The sequence below is a fragment of the Haemaphysalis longicornis genome, unplaced genomic scaffold (genome assembly GCF_048455015.1).
Source record: "Haemaphysalis longicornis isolate Haplotype H1 unplaced genomic scaffold, Haemaphysalis longicornis Haplotype H1 scaffold_4, whole genome shotgun sequence".
Lineage (NCBI taxonomy): Eukaryota > Metazoa > Arthropoda > Arachnida > Ixodida > Ixodidae > Haemaphysalis > Haemaphysalis longicornis.
The window spans coordinates 3,527,546-3,555,062 of NW_027526361.1; the positions used below are offsets into that span (position 1 = coordinate 3,527,546).

Sequence of the window (27,517 nt, forward strand, 5' to 3'; positions counted from 1 at the left end):
CCGACGCAACGCAGGCGAAGAGGCGCGCCGTAGTGGAGGGCTCCGGATTAATTTTGACCACCTGGGGATCTTTATCGTGCGCCGAAATCTCGTACACACGGGCGTTTTTGCTTTTCGCCTCCATCAGAAAAGCGGCCGCCGCGGCCGGAAATCGAACCCGCGACCTCGTGCTCAGCAGCGCAACGCCTTAGCCACTGAGCCACCGCGGCGGGTCGATGCTACGTAACTTATGACATAACCACACACTATCGTAGTCCTTCTTCCCGACATGTTTATTGTCTTATCTAGAACCGTTCCTTTCTCACGATACTCGAGTGACCGTTTTGACATTATGGAAGCCCGGTTTCATGCACGCGCCATGTGTCCAGAAATCTTTTTCGGTTTCTTGACAGCATCCCATCAGGCCCACAAAGGAAGCCCTGGCTTTGGACAAGAAGCGATACTTTTCCCTCCTTGTCACTACCGTAAGCAGTTACGCAACAGCGCGTGGCATCTTCTCCTGCAACCCCGTTCCTCGCTGAGAACAGGGCTGCAGGTGCCCAGGTCATGCATGAAAAAGCAGAGGAGGAGGAGAGGCTCTCCACTCACTCAGCAGCAGCATGACTCCAAAGCACGACAGGCACGAGTACAGGAAGGGCAGGTAGCCACTCCACAGGGCTGCAAGATGCCAGGGGACATTAGCAGGTGCCAAGGCTCGCTCAAGAGCGCACATGCTATACTTGGGTGGGGCCGCTTCGCACGATGCCACCTGACTGGCCCTGGGAGCGCAATAGCTTGGCCTCTGGCTACAGCAGGACTCCCACAGAGACACCCAAGTTGACTCAACCTTTTGGTGTCAAACTTTTCTAGCGTATCCCACTAGATCGTCACCGTTTTCACTGTGCAGCCCAAATATGACATGCAGCCTACATCACAAAGCAGCTTCCTTGAAGTTGAACCAAGATATGCAATTGCTGATAAAGACACTGTACCATGAAATGTTACATACTGCGGCAAAGGTATTGTTCAGTGGAAAAATACACATTGGTTCACTTAGTCTTGCTATGGGCAACCCAGTAGTACCTGGAGGTACTACTCAAGTTACTAGGGCTAGGTTACTTAACAGTCACACAAGTCAAAGTAGTGTCGTGGTACCCTGCATGATAGATGACCCACCGACAGCCACCATAATTTCACAGAACAATGGGCCCTGCTAGTTGCCAGGCGTCAGATGCTTTGCCCCCCCAGCTGAGCTGCGGCCACACCCGCCCAGAGGAACGCACCGAAGAGCGAGTGGATGCTGGCCTGCCCATAGTCCAAGATGGCCGACAGCAGGAAGGTCATGCCGAAGAGCAGCGCAGCCACCAGGGTGAACACGAGGAACGTCTCGTACAGGCGCGAGATCAGCCCCTGCACGAGCCACCGCAGAAACGAGAGAAGCCCTTTCCCAAAGCCACTCTCAGCGTCTGCCACCTAAGGGGCTTCCACGAGCCGCACCCATTGGGGCGCAGCAGACCACTGCAATCTGGTAAGACGTGCTGCAGTCCCTCAGCCTACTTGATTTCGTCTTCGTTGACTTCCATAGTGGGGCACTGACAAGCCATCTCAGCTCATTCAGCCCATCATGTGTGCTACTTTCACAGGCACAGGAGCGTTTATTTGCCCTGTTTGCCAATCGCCTGGAAGAGTATGTGCCACTGGTGGGTCTTGCTGGCATTGTACACCATAACACCTGTTAAGAGAGGCTTCCTCCTCAAGCTTTTCCACTGCCCTGTGCTGCCATCACTGAGTGCCACGCCATGGATCGGGCACGAAACCTTTGCCATGATTTCCTCAGAACAAACCGGCAACCCTGGTGCTACAACGCAGTCCTTTGCTTGGGAGAGAGAGACCCGCAGAGTGAAGCCCAACAGTGGGCTCAGACCACACAGTGTACCAATCGGCACTGAACTTGCAGATAACCCTTTTTTTAAACACCAAGAATAGTTACCGAAACAGCCAATCACCTCAACGGTTGCACAGAATGCGTGACACGGGAATAAGGCATGAACTATATGCAACACATGGCCTTCGCATTAATCAAAAAGGCCCTTTGTGCACGTGGTGGTGCCAGGACCTAATCCAGTACCAAGTCCTTGACTCTGCTTCACTCTTAGCCGCTGTCATGTAATGAACGATCACTGCCTACTCAGCAGGCACCCAGGTAACGTGCACATGGTTGGAAAAAATGATTAAGGATATGCGAGGGCACATAAAAAAGAACAGTGCATTTTTACAGGATCACTCGACAGTGCTCTCCCTGTAAAAATAGTTTGACACAAAGGGTCAGAAAAGTCCATTTTGGTATACGCGTTATGTCCAAAGTGCTCACTTTTCTTGCTACAGTCACAAGTTCACATTTAAAATACCCACAAAGAGAAAGACACTTTCCCTTCTGGTTGTGTAGATAAACTGCGCCCTTTCTGCACTCCAGGGGGTGTGCTCGGTGCAAGAGCAGCAACCGGGAGCTCACCTTGCGAGATCCTGGCAGCCCCTCGGATTCCGTGAAGAGGTAGGCAAACGGCAGCAGCAGGAAGATGGAGACGTTGGAGAGGAGGAATATCTCGTTCCACAGCCCTGCGCAAACAGGAGGGCACGTGACATTTCACCTTGGCTCCTAAACGACACACTAGCGATTCCACTGGAACAGCACTCCCGCTGCATCAGGGCGCTCACTGGTCGGGTTCTGAGCACGGTGGCATGCAGCAGCAGTGCTGGGGGCAGCAGAGATGCTTGCATTATGCAGAAAAACAAGAAGGCACCTTCTGGAAATCGAGAAATATCTTTTCATTTAGGTTTTTTTTTCCCCGTTGAAGAGAGTTTTAAAAATGTGTAATGATTTGTACCATACCTAAAACAGAAGGAGGCGCAAAACAATACAAGACCTGAAGGATTAAAAATACAAATTAAATTGGATATTTTTCCTCACATAAACTTTAACACAGAACCCATCATCTGGACGAAAATTATTTGCTATAAACAATAAAGAAAAAATATCCGAGATAAGCACCAGAGAATTCCATCCTCGCATGTGCCTGCTCCAACAAGAGGGACTGCAATGTTGAGTAAGCCCCCTTGAAAAACGGCCAAAAAAAGCGTTTTCTGAAAAATGGCATTTTTGTCCTCCGCGGCCATTTTTCTATCAGTCTGTGAATTCCCTCATCAAAAGGCACCATATTTTGTTGTTATTATATTATCATAGCATTTTAAAGTGCACTCTACAGCTCAGTTAGCTATGAATTCGATGGTGAAACGGAACTTTTCTTGCAATGCAAAGCTACCATTTCACCCTCAGATATCTCGGCACGCAGAGCAGGTACAACTGTAATTATTTTTGCTTCTGATACCGAAATGTGTGGAGAATACAATGTCGGAAACAAATTCTTCAAATGGAGGCTTCGGGAAATTATTATTGTGTTCTATTGGCACCACCTGCGAGCCATTTCTGGCAGAGCGCGGGAGGAGCGAAGTTCACTGTGTTGTAAAACGACCAAAAATAGCTGAATCAAAAAAAAGTTCTGCCTACGTTGTATTCTTTAGTCATTTGTATTCCTAGCCATGTGGTAATTGCCATTCTGTATGGAGTGGTTATTTTGTAACAGTGACCCAAAATAATGGCAATTAATCATTGATTAACTCAAAATATAATCAACTTACAAGAAATCTAATGGCAGATTCGAAATCAGCACAAAAACCTCTATAATGCAGTGCAGTTTCATTAAAATTGGTTGGTAAATAAATAAATTGCTCAAGTCCAGTCTGCCCCCTTAAAGGGGGGGCCATGCAGACAGAATACAACTTTGTCCTATTCCAAAGATTTCACGTTACTTTACAGTGCCCCCAGCGCTTATCCGGCAGCAAACGATGCCATATTCCCCGAGAAATTAATCAATTCAGGTTAAAATTTTGATTCTCCTGCCAAATTGTGTATTTTCGCGACGCTTACCATGAAATCACAAGAGCGGGTATTGAAACGACATTCCAGTGCGTCAGGCTCTGCAGCCTTGCTTACCGTCAGTCCACCCTGATGGCGCTGCCATACTGAGCCGCGGACCGTTGCTTTCGTTTTGACCGTATTTGCACCTGGCTTGTTTTTGTTACGGTAGAAAGTAATCGTTTCGTGAAACATGGGGTATGCTCGACAAACAGAGTCACGTAAGACAACATCGCTTATGCCAACCAGCCAGTGTCGGGTAAGACAACCCCAAAGCAGCGGACTGCTGTGCAGCTAAAACAAGCAGTGTGCTCAGTACCAAATGCAGTGCGCATCAGTACTTCTATGTTTACTTGCATTTTCTTAACTTTCATTGTTTACACCACCATTCTTAGTGCTGTAAAATGAATATGCATTACATTTAAGCGCAAACAGCTCATTCAGCAAGCTTACAAGCCCTGCCTAATTTGCATTTGCTTTTGCCGGCCTCAGCCAATCGCACAGCTGAGCACAAATGAGCTAGTGGGTCGCAGGGCCATTCCCTTTTTTCTCATTATGTAGCTTATCCGAGCGATGTTTACGTTAAAAGTGGTGTCAGTGCTGTTCTAATGAGGCAATCTTACGAATGAGCCAAACTTGTGCTTTGTCTGCATGGCCCCTTTAACCCTTTCAGGGTCACGGAGGTACATATGCGTCCTCTGCAAACACCTTCAAAATGGTCAATAACGTAAATGTACGTCATCACTTGTATGTTTAAAAAGCGCGCCTTTTTTGCCAACTTGTCTTGCTTGGCATGTGCTGCCACACTGCAGAAATACTTCAAATTATTTTCTTGCACCGATGGCTCTTCCTTTTATTTTTTTTTTAATGATTTACTTCAGCGGCGCGCTGGCTATCGCTTGCGCATCTGGTAACGACGGGGCACGCTGGGTGTCCCCACCGGGTGCCTCTCGCTTCTTGCACCTGCCACAGACCAAGGGCACCTGTGAAACTGATGAGGCTCTTTTCTCGTTTTATTTTGTATTTTATAGGAGCGGTGCGCCGTCTATCGCTCCCACATCCAGCCGCACGCTCACGCACAGCGGCTGGTTTCAGTATCGTTCTCCGAACACTTACCGCTTTCTGCACACGCGAAACTGATGTCTATCTGATTTCGATTCACTTAAAGGTGCCAGCTTGTTACTCTCTGGTTTTTATTTAGAATTTTTCTTGCGTTACTCATGAATAAAACCCATGTATGTAACAACACAAACAATTTTTTCGTCCCTTTATGGTCACCCTAAAAAAATTGCGATAATTTTTTCTCGAAATAGATTCATCCGAAGACTTTAAATTAGCAATAACAAAAATCGACCCTGGGGGGTCGCATTTGGTGAACCCTCAAAGGGGCATAACCAGCACTGCTTGTTGCCACCCCCCCAGCGCGAGAGGCCCGACAAGGAGGGGGCTTGCCGTGGATGAGCGAACTGTTGAGCCACTGGATGTAGAAGCTGGACGGGTAGAGCAGCAGGACCTCGTTGCTGATGATGGACACCGGCAGCAGCAGGGCCGCCCCCAGCGACACTGCCAGGCTGAAGCAGCACATCCACAGCCTGCAAGGCAGCCCACCAAGCCGACAATGCTGCCACCGCACTTGCAAGAATTATGGCTCCACATCAAGCACTGAATAAACAAAGGGGCAAATAAGTGCAAAGCCGTTTCACTGTCTATGCCAGCTTTCTGAGGGAAGGGCAAAGGTGGCTTTCATAGTTGCAGCTATAGGGCATGAAGTCTAGTTTTTGTGCAGTTAGTGTTGCTGGTAATGACTGGGAAACAATGCTGCATTTAAAAAAACCAGCACAGCAGGTCCCAGTCTACCATTACAATAGCTGCGCTTGCACGTGAATTGAGGAATAAAGATTAGCGCTGCACAAGCTTCACCCATCGGAAGTCACAAGTCTTAGTATTAGCACTAATGAAAAAGGCCACAGGGTTCAATTGTTGTTGCAGTTGAGCTGAATGACTGGCCTAAAACCAGTTGTTCAGAACAGATCAAAATTGCCAGGAATGCTTAACTTGTGCTCAGTTTAGCTCATTGCCAGCAAATTCTCATTTTGGGCTGGGCCTGAGACAATTAAGAAGTTGACGGAGTTATTTTATCATCAGCTCCAGTGGTCAGTTTAGGGTGGCTGTCAAACCCACTGCCGATCAACAAAATTCGACGCAGAGCCAGTGAAACGCAATCAGTCCCAGCTGATTTTAAATTACCACCAAGAGCTCTGCAGCAGAAAAAGTTGATCAGAGGTGACCAGTGAAGCACAGATAACTTAATGTCGGTCTAAAACATTCCCTCTAGGAACGTGACGGACAAAATAAAGATTATTATAATTATAAACAAATGAAATTCCACAACAATAAGCAAGATGACTGTGTCGTGGCTGTGCCCTCAAGCAAAAAAATGAGCAAGAAAAAACAAGTTTTGCAGCACTTACAGCGTAGCATTTGATTTATTTTTAGTTTGAATCGGAGACAAATTAAATGTAATCGTGTGCTCGATGCATCTATGATGAAAATATGCAGTGCAAGAAAAAATTCGATTCCAAAATTAATTAAAACTTCTGCACAGCAGACAAACCCCGCTGCTTGCAAAGTTTGCAAAACAGCAGCAAAAAACAGGATTTTTTTTGTTATTTAGGAGTAAAAACAAGCTATAAGCAGCTGCACTCACGAGATGCGATACACAATGGCATCTTCGTCGTCATCTGAAAGAAAAACGCATCCTAGAGCATTTGTCAAAAAAGAATGTAACCAAAGCGTGGCAAACATGAGAAACATGCACCACAACAATGATTTAAACCCTGCCTTATATATATATATATATATATATATATATATATATATATATATATATATATATATATATATATATATATATATATATATATATATATGACAGAAATAAGAATTGGCAGTCAAGAAGACCTCGGAAAGCAAAGGGGAGGATGTAGTAGCTCAAGATAAAGAATTTGGAAAATAAGAAAGTGGAGAAAAAATGCCCGCCAGGTGGGATCCGAACCCACGACCTCCAGAATACCGGTCTGGTGCGATAACCACTACGCTACCGGTGGGGCTACTTTAGCCTCCACTTTCTGGGGTATTTATGTTCAGGTGTTTTTGTTTCCTGCGCGAGGTCTTCTTGACTGCCAATTCTTATTTCTGTATTATTTTCAACGAGCCCCTCATTTCCTATTCTGATTCGCTATATATATAAATATATATATATACAACTTTGATATATATATATATATATATATATATATATATATATATACAGAAATAAGAGTTGGCAGTCAAGAAAACCTCGGAAAGCAAAGGGGAGGATGTGGTAGGTCATTGAAACAGATAAAGAAAGACCGGTATTCTGGAGGTCGTGGGTTCGGATCCCACCTGGCGGGCATTTTTTCTCCACTTTTCTTTCTTTCCAAATTCTTTATCTGTTTCAATGACCTACCACATCCTCCCCTTTGCTTTCCAAGGTTTTCTTGGCTGCCAACTCTTATTTCCGTGTTATTTTCAACGAGCCCCTCATTTCCTATTCTGATTCGCTACATGCATAGCGAGGGCCTCTGTTCTGGCAGTCTTGGTGCCATAGGAAGCTTAAGAGGGTTCAACACTGGTCGACCACTCTCGACATGTCGTAGACACTAGAGTCATAGCCCGGGGGTTAAAAAGAAGGTCCCCTTCACCCCGAGTAGTCCGAGTGGCGCTGGCTACCACCCCCAAGCACAGGAAACAAAAACACCTAAACATAAATACCCCAGAAAGTGGAGAGGAAAATCGCCCCGCCGGTAGCATAGTGGTTATCGCACCAGACCGGTATTCTGGAGGTCGTGGATTCGGATCCCACCTGGCGGGCATTTTTTTCTCCACTATCTTTCTTTCTTTCCAAATTCTTTATCTGTTTCAATGACCTACCACATCCTCCCCTTTGCTTTCCAGGGTTTTCTTGACTGCCAACGTTTATTTCTGTTTTATTTTCAACGAGCCCCTCATTTCCTATTCTGATTCGCCATACATATATATATATATATATATATATATATATAGCATGTTGCTGATACACGCTCGAACAGCACAAGTATGAAGTTCTCTTTGTGCTACCAAATGCGATAATATTTTTAATAAAAACAGGGCCCAAGATACTATAAAAACAGAGCAGGCACGAAAGCGATGATGCCTCTGCTATGTTTTTCGACGAGGAGTTAGTTAACCAACTAGCCCAGATTTCATGCTGTTACAACTTGCTTAAATGAGTCGATGAAAAGGAAAGCAGCACTCACCAGCAAAGTAGTACTCTTTCTTCTTTTTAAATTTTGAAATTAGTCCGTACGCAAACACGTAGAGGACAAGAAAAAATAAGAAGTGTATCTGAAATGAAAAAGCAGACGTTTCACCGAGGCGTTTCCGCACTCAGAATCGGTTGGTGCGCCCTCGTTTGTCGCTAAACTTCAGGGAGAAGCTCGCACCCGACACTAACTGACCACTTAATTTGCGCACAGAAGTTCACGCGAAACACCGACTCCTCGGGAGCGTCATCGCAGACGAAGGAGAACCCCGGACAAAACGATAAAGAGCGAAATGCGTCACAGGTCAAGAGCTCGAAACTTGAGTAGTGACATCGATGCACGCTAACCGATTGGCCGGCCCTGCGAGTAAAGGAGTAACAGGTGTGTGCCTACGGGTAAGCACTATGTCAAATTACAGAATTTAAAGAACTATTGGGCTCTAAAAGGACATTAAACGCTCATGCAACGGTCACTTTAGCATAAAGTGGAGTTGACAAGTCATGCGAGCCGACGGTGGACACAAACCAGAATTTCTCGGATTGCGTTGTGGAAGAGCCGCTCTCTAGCATCCGTGTCATTCTCCATTCTTCATGCAGGATTTAAAATGAATAAATGGCCGCAGGTTCTTTGGACCGTCGCGTTAAAAGTGCACATATCTGCACAAGCGTCGTCCACAAACTTCAACAAGCGGCCACGGTTCAATGTTATCTTGTTTTTTTACCCCGTGATACCCGTGACGATCGGGCCATCGCAGCAATCGGAGCTTGGAGCTTCATGACAAGTCCCAAGCCAGTAGCCGAGCCATAGCCAGTTGTTGGGAGATTATCCTCCAAGGCCGCCATTATTCCCACCGGGTGAAAATAACGCTTTTCGGCCAAAAGCGTTATATCCACCCAAGCGTCATTTCCGGTTAAAGATTTTGCTTACAAGCCAATAACTCCTTATTGTAGTGCTATAATATATAAAACGATAACTATTAAGCTTTAAAAAGCAAGCACAACGACAACATTTTTTAAAATAGAGCAAGTTTGTATCTTAACTTCCGGTTTTAACGACTGCAGTAGGTGAAGACTATATTTACATTTTCTTGCTTCACAATAGGTTAAAATTGTTATGCGCAGAATTATTTGAGCTTATTTTGTGGACAAAATTGGTTTGTCAGGGAGTTTGGAACAGTTTGGTTGGTGCAGTTCTTATGTTGGCCACAAAGGGCAGCGCGAGCGGTATTGTTTGCGCGGCGCGTTCAAAACTGTGCTGGAATTCGTGTGAACGCAGTGTGCTCCTTATTCTGTCGTAGCTTTGTGATTTTTATAATTATACTGGGTATACTGTTATCTGGATCTGGTTGATGATATATAAACACAACCGCTGATCAATGGCGGGGGGAGGTCTAAGTAGCCAGGCCCACGACCACTTTGCACTTGTAGTTTCAAAGCCAACACGTCGCGCCTAGCCATCTAGGATGGCTGTGCGCAACTTACTCGCGAAAACAACGTGCAGGTGTACGACAATTGGCGCAAGAATGTCTATGTTTCCATAAATATCAATAGAATAAAGTACTAGCACACGTTTTATATGCAGAAAAACTTCATTCAAAGTCTCTTTGGAAGCGTCATAAAACCGATCCTCTTTTTTCTTGTAAATTTAGGCGATCAAGGTGACTACCCGGCCTTTCTACCACTCGGCTATTGTAATTTCGTGACGTGCGTGCAGAAATCTGCTGGACGCCAGATGAGCGTTGTCAACCAACGCATCGATCGCCGATCGGGATTGGTGCACGTGAACTATCTTTATAAAGATAGTTTGAGGGCATATAAAGTATACTTACAAACATAACGCCTGAGATCAGCAGTTAGCAAAGTAACGGACAGCATATCTCGCAAGTGATCGCCTATCGCCTAACCGTGTCAACTCAGCAGTAATGGCGATAAAGAGGGATGTAGACCTAAAAATGCGAAAAGGGGAGGGGATGCTAATATATCTTAGTTATTTACGCCAATGGTACCAGAAGGCGTAAATGTTACTTATTCACACCAATATTGATTATTACTGCGTTTTCTGGTGGCGGCGAGAATCTAAACCCGCACGCGCACGTACACTGCAGCCTGCATCTAACTTTCGCAGTTTTCTTACAAACATTGTTTGTTATAAAAAAAAAAAAAAAAAAAAGCTAACGCTGTACGTATATTCTTGGCGCTTATCTACCTAGTATATTATTACTAGCAGTTGTTTCCAGTTTCGAAATTTTACGAATTCAGGGGGGCAAAAATTGGGGTTTATACCGCGCCGATTCCGTCTTGGTGGGGCAATCAAATCTTGATCGCAGTAAAGAAATATTGAATTGAACCGAGTAAAACGCCTAGCTTTATACACTAATGGGACTCCTAGACTTGATCGAAGCAACTGATAAAATCAGACTAAACGAGGTTGAATTAACGATAGTTGACAGGCTCTCCATCGTTATTTCAACCCAGGCCTATGGGGACCGCTAAAATTTATAAGTTTAATAAGCGGAAAATGGGACTGACAAAAAATACATGGCTTTGTATACCCTAAGTCGGACCTCATGATTTAACTGAAATAAGTTAGCAGATATAATTAAGTTACATATCAAATAAAGAGAGTCGGCTACACTAAAGTTTGGAAACAGCTAGTGGAGAAATCGGGTTTTTATGAGTGCCGTATTTTGAGAAATTTCTTTTCCAGTCCCGCAAGGAAGAATTAATTACCAGCGACCTTTTGAGATGGCAGGATCAACGGGACAGCACAAGAAAGTGAGCTATGTTTCCTAACGCGCGCTTTTCCTTGCGACGTTTGACAAATGTTCGTATTATAATAAAACGAATATCGCCGGTTTATTTTTTAGTTAACGACAACGCCTGCACTGAGGGTTTAATAAGCTTGTAAGAAGTGGTATAAAAGTGTACTACTTTTCTCGGAAACCTGTGCTCGCGCTTTCTGGACGCTCTCGTGAGCCAGGGTGCACAACTAAAAAAATGCGTACCAATCCACCCTGTGAAGGTGGTTGGAAAGCGAAGCTGTAAACGACACCTATAACGGTTACCCATGCGACGTCACTTGAATTCATACACGTGGCTCTCCAAAGAGTGAAACCAGAGACAAGTGAAATGCACTTAACCGCTCCCCTTATTACTTCATAGAGATATTCTTTGCTAAGGTCAAATGAATGCATGATCCATGAATGGTGTTTTGGTCGAGTTGTATTGGTAAAGCACGTGAGTGGAAACTTTTTTTTTCATAAAATGAAAGGCAGCTCAAACACGGTGTTAGACGATCGCACGTCTCCTCTGTCTCTGTCGCCGCCGACGGAGGCGATGAGATCGGCGGAAAAGACGGAGACGTGAGGTGCCATTCGTTAATTTGAGCTTAATGTAATTTTGGTAACTCCTAGCGCATGCGCAAGGCACGAACACGATGGCTACACGTGCCGTCGGCGGAGCGCACAGCGGCGCAAGAGTTCGCGTGACTTTATCACGTGGCATTCAAAGAGAACGCAAGGGGTAGATCTGCACATGTGCTCGGTGAGTGCACCGTCTGTCTCCCCGTCTCCGCGTGGGTTCGTGGCTGAATCGGTAAGACGATGGGCTCTTGTTCCGTTTCTCTATTCGTTCCAGGTTCAATCCTGGCGGTGCCACTAATTTCTTTCATTTATTCGCGGGAGTTTTCTGCTGACACCAGCAGTCGCGGCAGAACCCTTGGGGGGTAGAAGTACAAAGCTCCACTTTAAAAATATTTACGGGTGAGCATTTAATTGATGGCGGTGCAGTCAGTGCGTGCAATGCAATTCCGGTTGTGTGTCGGACTGTGTTGACGAACTGAATTCGCTTCCCTCCTCTTCGTCCATCTTTCTTGCATGCCACTGCCCACTTTTGCCGAAACTTCAAACCGCAGACGGCGCCGTGCTTGTCTAAAAAGACGCCGAACCGCATACCCACCCGGGTGCGCGCTTATGCCGGCGTAGACAAGAAATGCTTTCGCGTTAAAACGAAAATTGCAGAAATGTTATAGGTTACCATTCTTTCTGCTAGCTTAAAACTGAATGTTTACAGTTAACATAAGCTCGCTGTGACGCTTTAACAAAATGTAATGTTCATAAGCTGTTTCACTGTAATGAAGAAAAAAAAATCTTGTAATTCGTGGATATTTTAGTGCGAAAGCCTATATGGGCTAGGTCGGCAAAAACACGCATCAGGCTGGCGCCAGGTTGGCGTGCGGATATCTGCAAAACGCGTAACCCTCGCCACGCGCTCAAGTCCCATTGGGTGCGACGCGTTCCATAGCGCGTGCATCAGAAATATGGCCCGAAGTCTCGATTGGCGTCCAACTTAAATGAAGAGAGTGTTTCAGCCAGTGTTCCTAACATCTGGATTCAAGCAGTAGGTACGGATTATGCAAGTATCTGCATTGAGTCCGACGAGGGCAGGCAGAAGACCCGTCCACGGATGTATACCGAAAAGAAACACTTTCTTGCACTCCTCTCATACGAATGCGCGCTTATAGAGATCCTCTGCAAATGTTGTTATTGAGCATTATGGCGCGTTCGCTGGGAAATACTCATGCTGTACATCATGCTTTCGAGAGCCCTCGAAAAAGAAAAAAAAAAGAATCGAAGTCTTAACTTTAAAACAACGAACGTCATTCATTTGCCTAAAATCCTGTAGAATATTGAGAGCAAACTACTTGATTGTGTATTTTTGCCCTTATTAAGGCGCCCATGCATAGTTGCGGATTTTCAATCAGCACTGCAATGTCGGATTCTTTCGATACCTTACCAAAAAGTTCTCTATCCACGTTCCAAATGTTTTTTTTTTAATGCAGAGCATTTCAGTCACTCACGATGTCACCCGCGTTGACGTCCGTAGTCCGCACCGTCGCTGTCCCTACTATATATAAAAAAAAAGTACTGTCCGGCGCCCGGTTTCTATCCCTCAACCCTGCGGACGGAACGCAATGTACATGGTGCTCTACCCACTGCGCTACAAAGCCAACACAGAATGGGACGATACGAACGCGCCTTGTATCGTTGACTCATTCAAATTACTGCTGACGAGCGCTCTCTCGTCAGCAGTTGCCACAAGTGCAACAACATTAACGTAACGCAGACTACTTAACGTCGTGCGCCCCCGGAAATGCTCTGCATTTGATCGTGCCCCTCGCGAGGGGGATGTTTCACTGCGTCTTCTCTCGGTCGCGGGACCCGTGGCGCCATCTGGCGGAGGCGCGGCACAACTCGTAGCACTTTGAAAAGATGCGGCGCCAGCCAGTTCAGGTGTTTAGATTAGCGCGCGAAGCGAGTGTTGTTGTAATGCTGGCGCGGCGGGCGCCCCGAACACTCCCGCTGAGTGGGACGCTGACTTCCTTGTGGCCGTGTATGGGGTTGCGCTGATTAAAATTTTTTCAGGCAGTGTGGGCGCGCGTCGCATCCATTAAATTCTCATTGTAACATTATAATAAGTGTTGATTACAGCATTTCTGTATACGATGAATAAATCCGCGCTTGGGAGGCTACTTGGCTCTATATTCCCTATGCGGAAGTATTTTATTATTATTAGGCATAAAATGGTCAGGCCTTTCTACGGCCGGCTGCGCTTTGGCGACCATCAATAGGAGGAGGAAGCAAAATGTTTATTGAGAAAATAAAAAACGGTGGGTGGTACAAAGAAAATTTAAAAAACTGCTCGGCTGCACGCACCGCATGCTGGCCTCAAAATATATATGCACTCCGGCGAAATTCACTTCAAGTTTCTTCTATTCCTCGCCAACAATAAAATAAAGAAATTTGTGCCATCGCGCACTCTGCGAAGGTGGAGGACATGTGACACGATTTTTGGCTGCAGGAGCCATACACCAACGAAGGTCGCGCAGGAGAAACCGACCTCATGTGGCCGCGAGCTATGCAAGATGACAGCTAATTTCGCTTCATTACTGCGCCCCAGTGCGGACGATTCCCGCCACCTCGGGGAGTTGGAGGAAAGTAGTCACGAATGTAAATGGAGCGCGGGGGAGAGAAGGGCACATGCGTTTTTGTTGACGGAGAACAAGAATACACGGAACCCTAGCCGTATACAGACAAAATTAAATTATTGCTAGAAAGTATGGGTCAATTGAGATTCTCTGCTTGATTGACGTTGTTTATTTGCTGTAAATGACTAACTAGTTTTATTAGTCGTACGTGACCAAAGCTTGACCCGATTGAAGGACGAGCACACTGAAGAGTGCCATAAATTTTAGCATCATGTGAAGCAGTTTTGAAGTTACTGGCTAACTCATATTGGTTTATTGTGGCTTATTGGCTAAAATTAGTAATTTTATTACCCATTACATCACTTTGTCCTTTTGTCCAGGGCTCCTTACTGTACAGTTTCAACATTTTAGGAAGTCAATAGGAATTGCCAAAACTGCTGTAAAATTAAGATTTCTATAAAATTGAGAAACACTCGACAATGACAAAGCTAAATTTATTCCGGAGCGGTAAAGTATGCATCCTGTGCTTTTATCATAAATTATCTCTGCCGTTATTTCAATGGTGCACTTTTTCCTAGTGCGATAGGTCTCAGTGCTACGAAAGGTTACTTTGAGACACACTCTGTTACTTTTTGCGCTTATTTTATTCGTAAGATGAGTCGCAAAATAGAATAAACTTTTATTTACCAAAACTCAATGACACTGCTTTCTCCTTGTTGAGCGTGGGTGTGTGGCTTTGGTATGGGCACGAAAAATACTCCACTCAGTGATGGGTCAGCAGGCACAACTGCATGTGTGAGGGTCCTCTCTTATCTGTCTAGGCATGCACTCTTTTGGCTCTGCTGCCTGATGCACGAGTCTTGCTCTGGCTTTGGATGTCCAAAGAAGGCACTGCTCTCACGCCTTTTGTACACCGTGCCAACTGTGCTTAGCACTCTAACCATTTAAGTGGTCACGTCTGCCCTGTTTAGCAGTGGCGTTGGCTACCCGTCTTTTATGTTGTCCACCAGTGTTGGCTGTCCATGGCTGTCATATTCAGCCTTTCCTTTTTTGCCCCCCTTCACCAGCTGCACACTCCATTTCACACGTGCAAGAGGTGACATGACTCAAAGCCCACATGAGCCATCGAGATGGCGTGTCCCCGGTATTACAGAACAGGCAGGCGGTGAGCGGTGCTTCTACTTCACACCATTGGCGTCTCCCTACCAATGTCGGCAGTGGCACAAAAGCAGCACCACCTCAGCCACGTGCTCCCTTTTCATCTGTACTGATCTCTTTCTATGACGGATACACGGTAAAATTTTTTGCCAACATGCTCCACCTATTGCTCACACGTAATGAAATTAAATTATCGATGTGGTTTGAGGACTATTTATTTTGCAAAAGTAGCATGCCAGTATACTCCATTTCATGCATAGTGTGCAACACTGCCTAGGCTAAAGAGTGTAATAGGAAACTTTTTGCAATGAGAAAAATGCTTGAACAATGAAAAAGTCTTCATACATGTTCTCAACTTGTGTGTAACCTGACAAAAAAAGTGAACAGTGGAACAGTGGAACAGTGCTCCCAATTTTATTAATGCAACAAGTGTACATCACGCAGATGTCATACATTTCTGGGTATCACACATGTACTCCTACTGTAGACCAAAAAGAAGCCTTGGTGCTGGGCAGGGCTACGCCTGCAGACGGCCACGGCTGCTTGAACCTGCATAGAGATTAAAAGAAACATGGCAGTACATAGAAGAAATGTAGCAATTACTGGCAAGAGATAAAACTCGCCTGCAATTATGTGCCACGCAATTTACAAAGAATGTCATGCACAATACAACTGAGGTGCGTACGGGCAATAATACAATGGAGCAGCCTTTCTTGGTCCACGTGAGCGCAGAGGTTAACACTGCAGCGAACCCCCTTGTGGCTGCCAGGTGGACAATTTTGAATAGAGTGAAGGCCATTACAGGCACGCAAGGAATGCAGTATTATGAGAATTTGGTGTGCATTCGATTCCTGCTACAAGCAAGGCCGGAGTACTGCAGTTGGTGGCTAGTGTTGCTTGTATAGCAACCACCTGATTTCTCACATGGCCCAGATTACTGCACGAGGTGAATATCATAGAAAGTTGCCCTACGGCTGCCATTCACACAAGAACTGCGACACTTCACTGCTCAGTGAACACCCTATAGACTTCACTTGCTACCCAGCAAAAAGCGGACACAGATTAAAATTTATCTGATTCATGCTCCCTTCCTTCCCCACTTCGGCTGAACAAAATCTCTTAAGTGTCTGTACAAAGGGTAACTTAACTTCGCTGCTTAATTTATCGTGCGCCTTGGATGGTCTGCCAGCATACACATTTTACTGTAAAAGGAAAATTTTCCAAGTGAATTACTTGAGCTAGAGAGGTGTAACTTCAGTTATTCATTGGTGATGGTTGTGGTTTGCGACGGGAAAAGGAAAGGAAATTCACTGGAAATATTTTCAGCTCGGCCAGGTGAGCTCCCTGCCGAGCTCAAAATATTTTCAGTGAATTTCCTTTCTTTTTCCCGTCGCAAACCACCATATAGCCTTAGCCAGCACATTTATGTAATAAGTGGATAAACATACATCTTTAAGAGAAGCCTAACCTTATGTTTCATCAAGGCTCACCATCGTGCCAGTTTGCCACATCTGAAACAAGTTGGCTCAACTTTATAGAAAAAAAAAAAAAAAAAACCAAACAAAAGAAACAGAATTACTAGACAAAGCTTGACAAAACAATACAGACAAACCTCATTAATTCAAACTCTAAGGAGACGAAAAATTTGGTCGGTGATGATTACATGGGTGTAACGACATACGGTCAACTGAGTTGAGCCCGCTCAAGACGCTCATCGGAATGTCTGGCGAAATTGTGAGGGAAAGGGCGGCATGCACTGCTGTGGCACCATCTCTCTCACTGCCTCCCCTGCACACTTTCGGCAGACGCTACTACTCCGTGCGTAGGCCATCTGAACCACGTGATGTTTGTGCGGGAGGTTCAAACACCATTTGCAACAACAAGGTCGTCGGCAGTGGTGGCGCGCTGCGAGATAACAGCACAGTAGTGCACGCCGCCATGCGTTTGCTGATTACGCACTCACTCCCCAAGACACAGCAAATATGCGCCGTGACTGAGAAGGCTGCAGTTTGCACTGTGCACAAATAGGGAGTATAGTAATCATCAGTGCATTTTTAAATTCATTCAACAAGTCGTCATGCACATTTAGCGACTCAAGACAACTTTCAATGACATCGTTATGAGCCCCAAGACCTTCCGAAATTCCATTGGAACAAAGCAAATAAATGTATGAATGCACAAGCATAACTCTATTGGAGCACTGACCAAGTAGTGCAAGCGTACACTGCCGCTGGGCCTCTCTGTCGCTGACTTCTGTAGTTTCACTTGTTTCTGGGTGAGCGACATGACACAAGTCAGTGGCAAAGGGGCCTGGTGGCAGTTGCTAGGTCCTTGCACCCATAGTTACTTTTGTTGCACCCGTTACTGCACTTGCTTCATGTGGTTGCACTTCTGGTCTTCACTTGACACAAAGCAGCAGTAAAGAAACCCACAAGACACCAGGCCGAGTATTAGTACAATGGCAGCTGGGTTAAAAAAAAAGTTCCTAATAGTCTGTGTGTTGCAGTAAGAAAGCTAGTTTAACAAGACCCATGCGATACCACCACACCATGTGAGGCAATTCAAGGCCAACTGCACTCAAGTTTCAGCCCGACCAAATTTATTTTTAATGTGTAGTACACACCACCAAATCAGCTAGGACATGAGTGGTGTCCCCGTGAAACGCCTCATTAATCAGTTGGATACGTTTAATGGGACCCTGCAACACTTACCATCGACTACTCGGTATGTATTTTAAGGTAAAGTCTATAATGCACGTGCATATCCTAGCCAGACTCCTCCACCACTGCCCAATAATTCAAAACTGCCACGATTAGGACGTAAATAGTGTAACACAGCCCTAGCTCTCCCTCTCTCTCACACATGCACTGACGCAGTGTTGAAAGACCGTGCTGAGCCTTTCAACACTGATAAACAAAATGCTTAATGATAGCACCTAATCGTGAACAGCAGTATGCTCCGTCTCCAGCTAAGAAAAATATTGCTTAGATATATAAGAAATTGCGCATTTAAGGCTAGTCTTAGCCTGTGAAAAAAAAAAGCCCGGATAAATTTGGATTTTAACTTATAGTCTCTGTACAGATAGTTGTCGGAGGCGGTACCTCGCCATGGATTGAACAGTGCTAAGGCGGGACAAAGTGAAGTGAAACAACCACAGGAGCTGACTAATCACTGTTTATTTTGGAAGGAAATATTATTTATAGGGGAACAATGCTAGCATGGTTAACTGTGCGCATTGCGGCACGCGAAGAAACAGATCAAATAGGCTGTGATTGTGCGTATCTAACATAAGTTGCAGTGTCTTGCAGTTGAAGCGTGAACCTCTCCTATCTCACCAAATATGCGATTTCTCTCTCCACCGGGGCCACGGACAGCGTGCTCATGCATATCTCACGTGCGTGCTGGCCTCTGTGCCTTTTCGAGACACAGCAGGCCTCAGATCGCAACTTTTCACATGCTGGGCAAGCATGCTGCCGGTCGCTGATGCATCGCACCGTCTGACCAATGTATGATTTTTTGCAGGGTAGTGGAACTTCGTGTACGACTTCCTCGTCGCATTTGACAGAGGCTGTTGCCGGATTCTTAGTACAGCTCTTGCGCACTTTCTCTAGGTTAACTCTTCTGCACAGCCCCCTCAGCTTGTTGGTCGACGAGAAAAGCAGATGTACGAGATGACTTCTCCCCTTGTGCCCTTCTGGCGGGATTTGCTTTGGAGCTGCATACAGTCAAACGCCACTACAATGAACGCTTTTACTATGAAATAGCCTGTACAACGAAGCATGCCACATGGCCTGGCCAGATTCTTATGTATTGCGAAGACCCCTACAGCAAATTTGCCTGTTTAACAAAAAAAATTAATGCATTCCCAATTGCTGAATTGTGGTTTGAAAACGGATACCGCATGTACCATGTGTGCAGCTGCACACATGGTAGCGTGCAGCTGATAGGTGTGCCGTGAGTCATCCAGTTCAGCCAGGTAGCTGTAGGAATCGATAAACACGTACAGTGCGTGCTGCATCGTAGCATCGGTTGTGATGCCTGACAAAAACGTCTCAGTGGAAGACCAGGCCCTGGTTTTCTCTGACCTGACAACTGACCACATCGTGGAGGCCATCATAGAGAAAAGGGACGCCACAAATGATCAGGCGAGCAGTGACGAATAGCTTGCAGAGGAGCTAAGCGTAATGACAACCGCGAAGTGGTAGAGGCGGTTGATGTGCTGCAGATGTAGATCTCGTCACTCCCTGAACTCCGCCGCAGCACACCGTACACTTCAACAGCAGCAGGTCGGTGGTGGGTTCGCATTCAGTACGTCTTACTACTGTGGACAAGAAAATTGTTGACTTTTTTCGCCTACTGCAGTTTAATTCTGACGGTTATTTCTCTCAGTATGCTTATCTGCTTTATTGGGTCAATGAAATGCGTGACGTATAAAATGGAGTGACGTGTAACGAACAAGTATCGCAGTCCCACACGCTTTGTTATACGGGCGCTTGACTGTAGTGCATATCGGCCAGGAGCCTATTGGCTTGCTGTGCAGTAGCTGATCTGGTAACCCAGCAGAGCGGAGATGCTAGATTTGAGCCCCAAAACTGGATTGCACTGAGTGCTCGCAGGACGTGAAGAGGGATGGCTATTGCCTTCTAAATCCAGCGTCTTTGCTCCGCTGGGTATCCAGATCAGCTGCTGCACAGCATAGCCAGCAAGCTCCTTAGCGGCATGCACTCTTGGCCCCGCTAAGCAGAGAATTCGCATATTTGGCGAGATAGGAGCGGTTCACGTTTCACCTGCAAGGCGCTGCAACTCATGTTAGATACGCACTATCACAGCCTATTTGATCTGTTTCTTCGCGTGCTGCAATGCGCACACAGATAACCATGATTGCTTTTACCACTATAAATAATATTTACTACCAAAATAAACAGTGGTTAATCAGCTCCCGTGGTTGTTTCGCTTCACTTTGCTCCGTCTTAGTGCTGTTCAATCCGTGCAACGAACCAACTAGCCCAGCTACAAACACTCCTGCAGTACCTGAGACAAGCGGACACTTGTTCGCAACCGATGCAGAAGAATTTGCATTGCCACCAGCGCACGCGATATCGTGCGAGGCCTCTTGTAAGGCACATAGATGGTAGAGGGGCAGATATACGCATTAGCGATAAGTTCGAAAGCCACGGGTCCGAACTAGTAGGCCCGTCCTTTGTCTGAATTTTCGCGCTCTACTGTGGCGGATCTGAGGAGCATAGGACAAAAGAATGGGAATTGTATAATTTTACACATTGCACAAGGTCAAGCGGTAAGGTATCGCAGCAAAACAAGCGATTGAACAATGAACAGAACCACTTACCACTGTAGAAAGAACGTTGAACGACGCGGGAAACGTTACGCAGGTACGTGGCCAAATGGCTCGCACATTGGCTCGCATGACAACAACGCTAGCCACACCGCCACACGGCTACATCACAGAAAAGAAATAATTGTATAAAACATAGCAAGCAAGCGTTCCTAAAATTAAGCTTCATTTAAAATATTTATGTTTGGCAAATTTGTAGAACATTTTAATGCAAAAACACAGCCGGATGCGGATGTGACGCATGGGTGAGAATAACGCTTTTGGCCGAAAAGCGTTATATCCACCGGGTGGTAGCAGACACTTGCCATCCTCCAATGGCGACGTTAGGAATTTGACGGTAATTTATACATTCGGAAAACAAGCATACCGAGCAGTTGATGAACAATGAAACAGAAAGGAATAGAGGAAAGAAGTGACTTAATGCGGGTGGAGGCAAACTTGTGCAGTCAAAATTACGCGGAAACTGGATCCGCCTGTCCCAAAATTTTGTCTGCCTTTTTTTCTTCCTTTTTTCTTCCTCATGTCTGCCAACTTTCAAAGGCTGCGTCTGCTGCAACCCGGGGCTTCCGAGCCGATTCCCCTCGAACTGGCTGCTGCGCCCCACGGAAGTGACGTACGTCAACAAAAAAAATTGCGTAATTGCATTACATTGCAATTACTTCAATAGTATGGCATATATTTTTGGCAGTGACACACTAATATTACAGTATCAAGATTTATTTTTAGCCTGAGTTTATTGTCTTTTAATATGACGTCACCTAGTCACCGTGACGTCATGGGCATGCTTTGTAGATGTTTGTATTATATTTTTCTCTGCGAAACTCGAGTTTGTTATTGTTTTTGACACTCGCGTAGAAGAAGTTGTGTAAACAAAGCACTTTTTATAGATTTACCACGGGTTTTACGGATGACCTACGGACGAGCGCATGGAGAAGAGGCCGAATTCCATCGAAGAGCGAATTTTGGCCCCGTATTGGCATACGTACGGGTAGAGTTCACTCTAGTACGGGCTCGTCTGTTCCGAGTTTGTTCCGTTGGCCTATTTCAGATATTCCGGCTTCGCGCGGTGCCGAGGCAAGCAAGAATGTTACGAGCGTCGGCGTTGTGTGGAGTCGCTCACGAGTGGTGCGGTGCTGCGCTGTGTTTTCGTTTCGAGCGTCGGCGTTGTGTGGAGTCGCTCACGAGTGGTGCGGTGCTGCGCTGTGTTTTCGTTTCATATGAGGTGTTCAGCTCAAAGCCTGTGTCACCGCGCTTGTATCTTCTGCAGTAATTCACAGTCTTCAAAGTCCGATGACTATTCGTGGCAGCAACGCGAAGTACTGGTCAGCGCTTGCCCAGAGCGCAATGTTTTCATATCAAATACGTACGTATCAGAACCAAATGTTTCCCCAAAATATGCAGTAAAGTACGAAGCACCGTGTTGCCTTCAAAACGTGACCGATGTGTGTGGTGCGTCATAGTTTTCCAGAGGTTTGTTTGTGTGAAGCTGCTGGCGCCGCAGTCATCGATGCTATCATCACAGTCATTGTTATACACGGTGTTGTGTCGGTATCACAACGCGAGGCAAATACTTTGATACTGCTCCACACTCGACTTGCAAGTGTCCAGATTCGTGTCGCTGCAGGAGTGTATACGTGAATAATCTAGAGCCCCATCAGCTAGCAATGGTGCGTCGCAGTTTTCGTTCGTTCGCTTCAACTTGCCGTGATCCCTGTCGTTACAAGCGTGGCCAAAAAATGCGCCGGATATCTGTCGTGAGTTACTGTGGCATTTTCCGTGTGTGTTGTGTTCGTGTGCTCCAAAATTTACGATGTCGCCAAACGTACGTGATCGTGCCCATTTATGACAGGCTAGGTGATGCGTCAGTGGCTTCAGCAATAACAGGTGCTACGTGCTGTGTTGAACTGTTATATCTACATTCTAAGCATACCATCTAGGTGACTCTGCGTAGTTGCTGTTTCTATTTGCTCTAACCTCATTTACCTTGTTCATCTTTTTTGCAGGGTATTTTTATTTACGTGTGCACGCAGCATATTAGCACTAAATCAACCTTACACACTTACCTGTACATGCCATAACCCTCTTTGTAATCACGTGTGCATGTGCTACTGTTACCCTGCAGTATTTCGTCAACTACTGTGCATGCTAGCAAAGATTGTTTGCATGTCGTTCTGAACCATTGCTAATAGCCTGAATTTCCTTTACTATTACTAACATACCTCTTTCTTTCTCACCTGCTGGCTTCGTGTTGCTTTTAAAAGGAATTGATGATTTAACGCTGCGTCTACAGATATGTTGGACAAACTTGCAAAAAACGTAATACACGGGATATACCTGCTAAATTTCTCAATGGCACAAAGCACGTACACTGATCGCACAGGCTAAAATTATGTCTGACGTGCTCCACACTCTTCGTCTGCCCCTCAACGCAGTCATGCTTGATTTTTACCCAACCGGCAAAACCACTTCTGCTCACTGACGAGCCAGGGTCACTGTCACGCCCACTTCGCAACATATGGTGAAAGCAGTCTGTTCTGATTTTTACCAAACAGACGAAAACACTTCCACTCACTGACTAGCCGTGAAGAGTCACTGTTAATAATTAATTGTTACTAATAATTTCAAAAATACAGATGTAATGCTAGGGATGGTGAAGGCTGTAGTGGAAGTCCGGGGTGGGCGACTTTGACGGCGCTTGTGGGTTTCAGTGCATTTGGACTAAGAACGGCTCTCACAGGGTGGAAGCCCTAACATCCTTCTGCTCGCAAATCCATAAAATATTTCTCTGTCTCGTTGTTTAATGCAATGCAAAGTTGAGGCCATTGAAAAGCACCATCAGAGAAACATGAGAAAGCGTTGCTTTTGCCTCCGTGGAATGAACCAAGGTGGACTTGCTAGGTATATCTGCATCTAAGCATACATTGGGTGCTACTACGCAGCCGACTGGTACCCGTTGGCAAACCTGCTTCCCACACAACACAAACACATGCCTGTTGTATGCGGCCTGTGCGCATTTTGTTTGTCTGTGTGGAATGGAATGGCTGTGCCAGCAGGAAATAATTCATGAAGCACTGCAGGGCAGTGCAACAGTCGCCAGAAAAAATTTCCATCGGCAGACTCGCATACTCGAATGGCAACTAGCAGGCTCCATGGTTCAACACAGTGGTAATTCCAGTGTGCCACCAATGCAGCAAGTCTCTCCATAGTATCAGGAGATTCGAATATAGGTTAACAAGGGCGGTGTGACAACTGTCGCCGTGCTGAAAAATGCCACAACAGGGCTGTATTGTGCGCAGATTTTTGTTGCCACTCCCATCCCACCTAGTTGTGTAGTTGTGCCAGCTTCCAAGTTTACCCCGTATCATTTCAAATTAACTGACGTTTGCTGGTGTTTGATTGATAGATGCAAGCACCAGTAAAGTGTGTCTGTCATCTTTAGCACTAAAATCATGTTCTCAATGGGAAACCGAGTTTAACGAGGTTGCAGACATGAAAGCTGGCAGTGCTCATGGGGGTCGTAGCAGAAAAGTTGCAGCATGGCGTCGTGCTGTTTTTGCTATGTTGATGTTATAAAGCGCATGGTATTTATATGGGTCGTACGTTTCAAACAAGGCACTAGCTGCAAGTCGTTGCTGTCCGTTCCCTTTGTTACACTTTGTAGTCGTGCTCTTTGTTTGAAAAAATTATTCGAAACTAGCTAGTGTAATTACAATTATAGAACTAATTTTCTGTGAAGGAAATGCTGCCTTGTGCCGGCTAAAGGATATACACTGTTTTGGCTGCACACATCATAAGACAAGATAGCAATGCAACACTCTACAGAGCCCGTGCACAAGCTGCTGCCTTGCATTGGTCTGACCCACAGAATTGACAGGAACAGCTCCCCAGGACTGGTCCCGAGCAAAGGTTCTGGCTTGCTCATGTCCCTCAACTTCACAGAAGTCAATGAAACCTTGTTACACAGGCTGCGGCTTAAAGTAGCATTGACCTGAAAGTATCTGCACACAATCGGACCCGAAAACAGCCCAGACTGCTTCTGTGTAAGGCTGTACAGAGACAATTGATCATTTGCATAGTTTTTGACCAAGGTATACATATAGTGGGTGAAAAGACCTTGAAGCAGCCTTACTACGCTTGAATGCTTACCCACTGTCTGAACGAAAGATTTTTGGCACGTGGGCTGACATGAAGAAGCAAGATCGAGCTGTCAAAACGCTGCTTGTCCTGTCAAGACTCTTAGGTCTATGTGGTGAAATTTCTCAAACTGCGAAACTTTTTTTTATGGTCGGTAAATAAGTTATGCGAATTATGCAGTGAGTAGTCTATTTCTGCGCCCCATACATGCTTTAAGTGTACAAAGTTCATTGGTTGATTTCACTGTCATTTCTCATACCCTCAGTATTCAGTACCTTCCTTGCCCCAGTGGGATTTAAGTAGCAGGCCCAAGTTCAGTTTCTCAGGCTGGCCTCTTCTCCTTTCAAAAATCTTTTACTATCTCTACCTCTCTCTTGCCAGCATGCCAGGTGCTTGTAACGGTTTACTAGGATTCGCAACAGTCACCATACGATAAAAATTTCTTATGACTACTTTCATTGCTGAAGTTCACTGCACGCAGTGTACTAGGGTGTTTGGTGCACAATAGTAATTATGACTGCAGACAGCCTACAGTTCTTAATGCCCACATCGAAATCCTGCCACGGACTCGTTCTTGCCTTCACTTCGATAAGGCTGTCACAAATGGGTTGATCAGCCGAACATGCTGGAAGGAATGTTTTTCTACACTCTGAATTAATGTTTGATCATTGTGCATACATTAAATACATTAAAGCATTTTTGCTGGTTCTTCCTTTTTATCTCTTGACACCCAGTGCAACCAATGGGCTGGTAAAAGCTGTGGCTTGTCATATGTGTTTCCAGTTCATAATGGTGCATTCTGCTTGTTGCCAAAGCCAACTGCAGAAAAGTTCTTCAGCCATAATGCAGTGCTGGCGATGGTCTTTTGTGGGCTATAAAAGCAAAATGTACTGGTTGTTGGTCAAATAAAGTGAGCCAATTTGAAATGTTTCTTCCCAATGCCAGATGTGTTTTCTTGGAGGTTGTGTGTTTGCTTAGTCCTTTTGGGAACAGTTGAACGTGTATGGCTCATGTGTTGGCCATGAGACTAATCAGCATTTGAAGGTTCATGGGGCAGGTACAACTTGTACAGCTGGTGAGCGAAGGGATATAACTATTACATTTCCGATTTTCTTGCAACATGTCCCTAGCATACAACAATTAGGATTTATAATTTAGCTGCAGTTCTTTTTTACGACAATACTGCTATTGTGCCCATTATAAAATGAATAACAATTACGACCAGCCGTCATACGTTGCTGGCCGTAATGTGTGCGGCGTCATCAGACAACATCTCGTCATAGTTACTCCCGCCGTTTACCGCCCACGTGTGCACGCGTTTTGCGATGAGCGTGCGGCATCAACCTGGCTTGCCCGTGGTGCCCGGAAAAATACCAGGAAAACAGTCACGTACGTCTGCGAGGATGAGCACAAGACGCCTCGCAGACGCCCAGCTCGCGAAGCCGGCGCGTGCCAACGCATTTCACTTTAGGAGGAATGGGAAAGCCTGCGGACAAAGCAATCCGGGTCAGCCAGTCATGCATGCGGAAGATGGATATGACGATAATTTTAGGGACCTTATATGACGATGACTACTACTGCCACAGTGAGAAGCGACGACGGAACACGTAAATAAACAAATTTCGCAATACGTGGTGGTGTGTCATTCAGTGCTTCAGGATGATCTAAAAAGAAATCCTCCAGCTCGCCTTGCGTCACTTAGTGCAAGTTTCGCCAGTTTTAAAGACGAAGGTGTAACATCAAACGCGAAAACTGACCGTACATATACGTGGCGTCGGCGGGGCCACCGCTGTATGGACTAGTGTACTTGAACTCATTTCGCCAGAGCAGCAGCCAAATCCTCTCACTACGGCGCTAAACCGGCACCTTGGCAGAATGGAACCTTGCTGCCAGCTGCAGGTGCACGTGGCAGCACGTATACGCGTAAACGGATGCGCACACATAGCTCTGACTGCTGGGGAACTTCAGCGTGATGAGCATCCAGTCTGCTTGTCAGAAAACGAAGGCCTGTATGCTTCTTTCTTTTTGGACAACAAACGTCACATGGTTGGCCGGTTCTTCATCACTTGCAGTGGTAGTACAGTGGCTAGAATAGGGGGCACGGCCCTCTTCTAGCCACTGTAGTGGTAGGCTGTTGGACAGCTGCTGCTATGACCAGAAGCAACATATGCGCACTACTTACATGACGTTTGTATACAAATTATGTGCAACAACGCTTTTATCAATTTGGTGTTGACAGGAGCTGCGGGCACAGTTTATGTGGGAGACTATATTGGCGCTACATTTGCTGCCCTTACCAGCGTGTGGTACAGCGCTGTGCTCTCGCTGTTTATTAGTTACCAGCACAATTTTTACAACGGTGTGTGAAGTTGGTGAAATGAAGTACAGTGTATCTCCAGGATTGGTCGGTGCTTCCTGCTTCGGCATGATTCTTTCCAGGCCATCACTAACAAGGGTGGCAAAGTTGTGCTTGTGCCAGAAGCCAAATTTTTTGACACTTTAATAGTGATCAGTACTTGTGCACTGCAGTGTACCTTGTAACTTTGGAAGCTCGGAAAAGTTGGTACAACATGACCAAATATAGAGTTGTAGGCACGACGAAAAGAGGCA

General features: G+C 45.7%; 1 protein-coding gene and 1 long non-coding RNA gene across 3 annotated transcripts in view; both read right to left on the bottom strand.

Moving 5' to 3' along the window:
* Lili (LMBR1-like protein lilipod) overlaps positions 1–9,025 on the bottom strand; it is a 28,005-nt gene extending 18,980 nt beyond the window's left edge. Inside the window, exons 1-7 of one of the 2 annotated variants that reach the window (XM_077705661.1) lie at positions 8,803–9,023; positions 8,272–8,359; positions 6,660–6,693; positions 5,405–5,544; positions 2,492–2,595; positions 1,263–1,389; positions 589–657 (exon numbers count right to left, since the gene is read on the bottom strand). In XM_077705661.1, coding sequence (XP_077561787.1) covers positions 589–657; positions 1,263–1,389; positions 2,492–2,595; positions 5,405–5,544; positions 6,660–6,693; positions 8,272–8,359; positions 8,803–8,862 — 622 coding nt within the window. In that variant the 5' untranslated portion in view covers positions 8,863–9,023. Of the gene's footprint in view, positions 1–588; positions 658–1,262; positions 1,390–2,491; positions 2,596–5,404; positions 5,545–6,659; positions 6,694–8,271; positions 8,360–8,802 lie in introns of both variants that reach the window. The other variant, XM_077705663.1, reaches the window with a different exon arrangement.
* A 6,793-nt stretch (positions 9,026–15,818) lies between these two features.
* Positions 15,819–21,064, bottom strand: LOC144180256 (uncharacterized). Its single transcript, XR_013324354.1, has 2 exons — positions 20,768–21,064; positions 15,819–15,969 (listed from the first exon to the last, which is right to left on the bottom strand). It is a non-coding gene; the product is annotated as an uncharacterized LOC144180256 (long non-coding RNA).
* Positions 21,065–27,517: the final 6,453 nt, after the last annotated feature.